Here is a 7,017-nt window from a genome sequence, read left to right on the forward strand (position 1 = left end):
GTGATTTTCCATCATAAATACTAATAATTCTTACATTTGGTATAGCGCCTTATCTTGTTGAAAGGGCGTCTCAAAGTGCTTCACTGTAAAACAGAGTGACTGTTTTTGTTGGCAAACGCAAGCAGCATAATTGCACACATCAATGTTCCACAAACATCCGTGAACCAAGTGTCCAATTTTATTTGGGGGATTGTTGGCCAGGACACCGGGAGAGAGAAACTCCTGTTTGTTTTTGAATAACACCATGGGATCTTTGACATCCACCCGAACAGCAGTAAAGAAACTTGCCCAAGTTTTTGCCCTGCCCGGCAATCAAAACCAGGTCCTCTTGTTTACGAGGTGAGCGCCCACTACACTACGGGATTCTACATGGGATTTCTCCCACTTGAAAAGAGAAGGGAATTTCTCCCAGTTTCGTGGCCAATAAACATAGATAACTGACGGAAGTATAATTACTTCTGCTCAGAGGTCTCTGTGGGGAGTGGTTGTCTGGGTTTACTTTCAATGCACTTGGAACCTTGTGCTACTAACAGCTTTGATTGTTGTTTATAGTGGCCGAAAACTGATTAAGAAAAAGCAGTTAATCATCTCCTGGCATTTATTATACGCTCACATGACAACATTCTATGTTATATTCAGGTTTATTATTATTTATTTCCAAATCATTTTATTTGGACTGTAAACGAGTCAGGTTTTACTTCCCTGCCATTTCCGCTTCCGCCTGTTAATGTGTTCATTCTGACGTCTTCCCCCCACTTTTGTTAGAGCAGCAAAGGAGAAACCCAAACCACAGGGCCTAGCTGGGAAAAGCACACAGCCGGCACCCATCCAGCATTCCTTCCTGACTGACGTGTCTGATGTAAAGGAGATGGAGAAAGGACTGCTCAGCCTCCTGACTGACTTCCATTCGGGAAAGCTTCAAGCGTTTGGTAAGCTCTCTGTTGGCATTAGACTCTCTCTTGCCGCCTCCCCAGCTTCACTATCCACAAATTCAACCACTGTAATTCAAAACTCTGCCGCCGGGATACTCAACCGCACTAAACTCTGTATCCCCATCACCCCAGGCTTTGCCAGGCTCTCTAGCTCCCTATCACACACACTAAACTCTGAACCCCCATCACACCAGTCCTGCCAGGCTCCACTGGCTCCCTAACGCAGAAAGGATAGATTTCAAAATCCTCACACTCACATAAAATTCACTTCATGCCCTGGCACCTCCCTACCTCTCTGACCTGCTTACTCCCTACTTCATTTTCCGTTGCCTCCGCTTAACTGTCTCCTGCTTGTCCTTCGTCCTCTCGGTCCACCATCGGCGACTGGGCTTTCAGCCACTAGTCCCCCAAACTATGGAACTCTGCCTCAATCCCTCCACCTTGCCGCCTTCAAATCTTTCAATTCAGACCTGAAGACCTTCTTCTTTGATGAGCCTACAGTCACTTCCCCTCTCTGCAAGGCTCGGGGTCAGGCTCCACAACTGTTAAGCGCCCAGAAACACTATCCTGGGGCTAGAATAGGGCGCAATATAAATGCAAGTACTTGTTTGTTTGTTCATAGTTTGCTGTTATTCATAGCATCACAAGTAAATGGTCTTTCTGCCATTCATTAATTCCAGTAATTCCAAGAGGCAATTAGGGAGCATTTTATTGCTTGCGAACCTTTTAGCCTTTCTTCAGGACAGCTTATGGGGTGAGCTTCCCCCAGATTTCAGCAAGGTTTATTATATTATTATGTTGTTATAGATTAAATCATTCCCTAGAGATAATTTCTAAGTGGTTTTCAGTGATGGTCAGCGAGACTAATAACACTGCCACGTTACGTATGAACGGATGTTACTCTTCTTAATATACAACAACAACACCAAAATTACATTTATCGAGCGCCTTTCATGTTGGGAGGACGCCCCAAGGCACTGTACAGTAAGGGGTCAGGGCCCGAGCATGGGGGAGGGGTGGGGGGATAGGGGTGAGGGAAGGCAGAGAGGTGGGAGGGCAACTGAAGGCACGATCAAAGAGGAGAGTCTTGAGACCAGTCTTGAAGGAGGCAAGGGAGGAAGTGAGGTGAAGGGACTGGGATGGAGTTCAAGAATGTGGGGGCAAAGAGCCTGAAAGTCCGGCCACCGACGGTAGGTCGGGCGGGAGAAGTGGAGCAGACTGGAGCCCGCTGAAAGGAGGGAGAGGGCAGGTTGGTAGGGAGACAGCAGGTCAGAGAGGTAGGAGGGGGCAAAGCCATGGATGGCCTTGAAAGTGAGGACGAGGATCTTGAATTCGATCCTCTGGGGGATGGGGAGCCAGTGGAGTCGGGCGAGGGTGGGAGTGATGGGGTCGGGCGAGGGTGGGAGTGATGGGGTCGGGCGAGGGTGGGAGGGATGGGGTCGGGCGAGGGTGGGAGTGATGGGGTCACGGAACCTGGTGCGTGAGAGTACATGAGTTGCAGAGTTTTGGATGATCTGCAGCTTGTGAAGGGAAGGGTTGGGAATGTCGATGAGGAAGGAGTTCCCGTAATCGAGCCTTGATGTGAGGAATGCGTGGGTGAGGGTTTGGGCAGCCTGAGGGGTGAGGCAGTGGCAGAGTCTGGCAATGTTGCGGAGGTGGTGGCAGTGCCGGTCATGGCGCGAATGTGGGGGAGAAAGGACACTTCAGGGTCAAACAAGACCCCCAGGTTCCTGACTGTCTCAGTGAGGTGGAGAGTGCAGCCGTGGAGGCTGATGCTGCCGGCGCCTGAGGTGCGGAGGCGCTGGCGTGAGCCAATCAGGAGGGCCTCGGTCTTGCTGCCGTTGAGAAAGTTGTCCCTCGTCCAGGTCTTGATGTCGGACAGGCAGTCGATTAGGACGCCAGTTGTCCTGGAGTTGAGGGTGGAGGTAGAGAGATAGAGTTGGGTGTCATCCACATACATGCGGAAATTTACCGCATGTCTGCGGATGATGTCAACAAGGGGGAACATGTAAAGGGTGAAGAGGAGGGGACCGAGGACAGAGCCCTGAGGAACACCGCACGAAATGGTGGAGAAACCATTTGCTAATATATTTGAGCTTCCTAAAATAGTTACTATGTGCAGGAGGTTGATATTTTGTTCACCAGGTATTTTGTCAAGCCATTTCTTAATAGTCTTATTAACAGTCCCACTTACACCTATTAGCTTTAGGAGTTATGTTTGTTGTTATTATTATTATATTACAGTTAATTTGATCTGTGCCTTTTTTTAATGAAGGTCCTCAGACATTATTTTTCGGCTCCCTAAAGTGACTAACTCAAATCTTTGTTTTTAAAATCATCTTAAAGTGCTGTAGCATATTGATTTGAGCACTCACCTCGCAAGCGAGAGCATCCGGGTTCGATTCCCTGGCAGGCCGAAACCTTGGGCAAGTTTCCTTACTCCACGTGGCTCTGTTTACCTAGCACTAAGTAGGAACCTGGTTGTCAATTAATTGGTGGATTGCTTTCCAGGGTAATAAATCCTCCAAAAAAATCACTCAATCCACGACTGTTTGCGGGATGCTGCTGTGCGCAATTGGCTGCTGCATTTCGCCCACAAAATATTCAGTGAATTCACTTTACAGTATATTCTGTGAAGCGCTTTGAGGAGACATCTCAATGATCTGATAAGGCGCTATATCAAATGCAAGGATTACTATCATCATTTCGAGAGGTTTAGGTGAGGTGATGCGCTATAAAGAATACAAGTCCTCTGTTCCTTTCAGGTAACGAGTGCTCTATAGAGCAGATGGAACACGTGCGTGAGATGCAGGAGAAACTAGCTCGTCTCCACTTTGACCTTTACAGTGAGTTTGATCAGTTACCAGAGGATCAGAGAAAGATAACTAGCAACAGCAATCTGGATAAGCTGTTGACAAACGTAAGTTTCCTCCACAATGACATTTCCCACTGTTGCTCTCACCCTCGTCCCCTCCCCGGTCACTTCAGATTGGCTTCTTTTTGGTTAGCCGTGTGTCTGATAACGGAAATCCATCACCATGCTTAAGAATATCCAAACCAGACTGAGAATCTACATATCTATGCCAAATACACATGGAAATTTCCTCATGTCTGGAATGGAATGAGCACTCTCTCTCTGGACGAACACACCTTATCTAATTCTGGAAAGTATTAGGTGCAGGTTGGTGAGAGTCAAGGCTTGGGATATCCCTGAGTGTACTTTGGGGTAACTCCTGGAGTCTAACCAGCTAAAACCACATATTGATATCGCTGTCTGGCAAGCTTTCCCGCTACTTGTCCAGCTAGGACCACTCTATCCGTTAAGGCTTTGGGTGGCAGGGTTAACAGGAACTGAGAGGGTGGATGCCCTGCTCCTGGAGATGGTATCCAGATCCTGTCGATGAGCCAGGTGGCTGGGCTGTCAGTAGCAGTGCAGACCCGCCTGGTTCAGGAACTGCACTGACAAGAACATGACCTTGGAGCCAGCTCAGCTCCAAGGAGACTCTGCTAAACCTGCCCTCCTTCAATGAAATGCCATGTGTCAGACTAGCTCGTGCTCTCGCTTGCTGAGTCAGAAGGTTGTAGGCTCAAGCTCTATTTCGGAGTCTGGGCTGATGATCTAGTGCAGTTCTGGGGGGGACCTCTGCACTGTCAGAGGCACCAACCTAAGGTCCTATTGACCTGTTCTGCCTATTCTTAAGTGGATGTGAAAGATCGCCTGACACCATTGGAAAAGAGAAGGGAGCTACTCCCAATGTCCTGGCTGACAATTCTCCATATTAGCCGGCTGTCAAATGTAAGGATTCTATTGTTAATTTGCATCTGAAGTGAAGGGGTCTGACTATTTCACACCCACAAGAGTCAGCGAGCATCTTATATACAGTACCTCTATACCATCCTCTGCTGAGACGTGCCTTTGGGAAGCTGAATGGCTTGATTATCCAGTTGCTCCTCACTGGAGATCAGCCTGGTGGCCTTCCCAGCCTCTCATCACTGCTCACTGCTTTTCCCTCCACCACAGGGATCAACCAACTAACTCTCCTCAACCTCTCCTCACTGCTCATCCCTTACATTATATCAGCCTGACTCAGTGGTACATTCTGAGTCAGCCTGATCAGATAGCCCTATTAAAGAAGAGAAGAGAGTTTCTCTCTCACTGGGTCCTGGCCAAAAATTCCCCAAATAAAATTGGTCACTCACTCCATGGCTGTTTGTTTACTGCTGTGTGCAATTGGCTGCCACGTTTCACTCATGTCGTCAACGTCAATCCACTTTACAGTATATTCTGTAAAGCTCTTCGAGATTCTTGACGATGTGATAAGGCACAGTATCAAATGCAAGGATTATTATTAATCCACCAGCAACCGGCTCCTCCGTCCATCCTCCCACGCCTTGCCCATTCTCTCCTCAAGCTCTGACTGTGAGGAGATACTGGATTTCCTCGAGGCAAAAATCGACGGGGTCTGTTCAGCTGCCTTCGTTCTCCAAACCTCCACTCCCTCCCCATCTCTCCCTCACACTCCAACCCCTACCCATCCATCCCTCCCTCCACATTTTCAAACGTCTCTCATCACTACCATATGCAGCATGAAACACACTACCTGCTCCCTTGACTCCATCCCCACCCCTCTCCTTACCTCCCAGCTCCACCTCTTTGCCCCTCTGCTGTCCGACACCATCAATCGCTCCCTTTCATCTGGCACCGTTCCCATCCCCCTAAAAACAGCGACAATCACCCCCATCCTGAAAAAAACCTTCCCTGGACCCATCCCTGCTTTCTAACTACCGGCCCATCTCCAACCTCCTTTTTCTTTCCAAGGTCACTGAAAGAGTCGTTGCTTCCCAGCTTTGCGCATTCCTCTCCTAGCACTCCCTTCACAAGACCCTCCAATTGGGTATCCGTGCTGCTCACAGCACAAAAACTGCTCTGGTCAAGGTGACAAACGACATTTTGTCCATCTGTGACCAGGGCTCCCAGACACAGATCTGCCTCCCCATGCTCGGGTCCTGATCCCTGACTGATCAGTGCCTTGGGATGTGAAAGGCACTTTACAAATGTAAATTTGTTGTTGTCACTTACCTGATGTTTGTTCCTGTCTCTTGCAGCTAGAGGAGCTGAGCTCTTCAATGTATCCTTTACCCAGAATGTTGACCTGGTTCAGTTCAAACCACAAAGCTTTCATCACTGCTCAAAAAACGTGGTCACTCAATCCACGACTGTTTGTGGGACACTACTGTATGCAAATGGCTCCCACATAATATACAGTCAATCCACATTATAATATATTCTGTGAAGCACTTTGAGATGTCTCAACGTTGTGATACGGCGCTATATCAAATGTAAGAATTATTATCTTAGGAATCCTTGTTCTCCAGCGCTCTGAGGCTCTATCCTACGTGAAAGGTGCCATAGAAATGCAAATTGTTGTTGTTGTGCCTTAACCTACACCGTCTCTCAGACAGAAACTGAACCTGACAGAAAATCAAGATGTTCCAAGGGCTCCCACCTCCTAAAAGCTGATGGGAAGTCTGTGTATCAATGAACCAAATACTGATTAACACTGAAAACTGATGGAAAGAAAATGGAGTGTGGTCTCGCATTCTTGTCCCATGTTCTTCTCTGTTGCACTCGACTCAGGTTTCGTCTCCATCCTTTTCCTTTCTCCCTCCCTCCATGCCTCCTCCCCGCTTCCCAAACAGTGACTTGCTGTGAGGTACCTACAAGGTGAGGAAGGGATTAGGCTAGCTCAGTGGTGATGGCTGGGTTTGTCTTTGGGAACAGTCACCTCAGTTGTGAATATTTATTTTCTGGTCAGCTGGGTATCTGACTGTGCGGAAACCTATCTCATCCTGAAAAGCATCCAAAGAAGACCCATATCTGTGTTTGGTTTCTGTTTTTGTGGAGTAGAGAGTAGAGTGCAGAGACCAGGAGGATTAGGGACCACAGTGTATGCATTGGGGGTGACCATCTAAAACCATATGGTTCCCCTTCCTGTTTGTCCTCTTAACCAGCCACTGAAGCAGAAATTGGGAGGGAAGTTGGGAGGAAGGAGAGAGAGAGAGATTAAATTACCCACAAAATGCA

General features: G+C 48.0%; 1 protein-coding gene across 1 annotated transcript; it reads left to right on the forward strand.

Annotated features, from left to right (window-relative positions):
- Positions 1 to 765: 765 nt before the first annotated feature.
- Positions 766 to 6,515, forward strand: ccdc28a (coiled-coil domain containing 28A; the record flags this gene model as incomplete). The annotated part of the gene is given in 4 exon segments (XM_042333303.1): positions 766 to 929; positions 3,698 to 3,852; positions 6,039 to 6,061; positions 6,392 to 6,515. Coding segments are annotated over 4 exon segments (397 nt in total), but the record flags the coding sequence as incomplete, so codon positions are not given.
- Between the last annotated feature and the right edge of the window lie 502 nt (positions 6,516 to 7,017).

This window comes from Callorhinchus milii, unplaced genomic scaffold (genome assembly GCF_018977255.1).
Source record: "Callorhinchus milii isolate IMCB2004 unplaced genomic scaffold, IMCB_Cmil_1.0 Scaffold3, whole genome shotgun sequence".
Lineage (NCBI taxonomy): Eukaryota > Metazoa > Chordata > Chondrichthyes > Chimaeriformes > Callorhinchidae > Callorhinchus > Callorhinchus milii.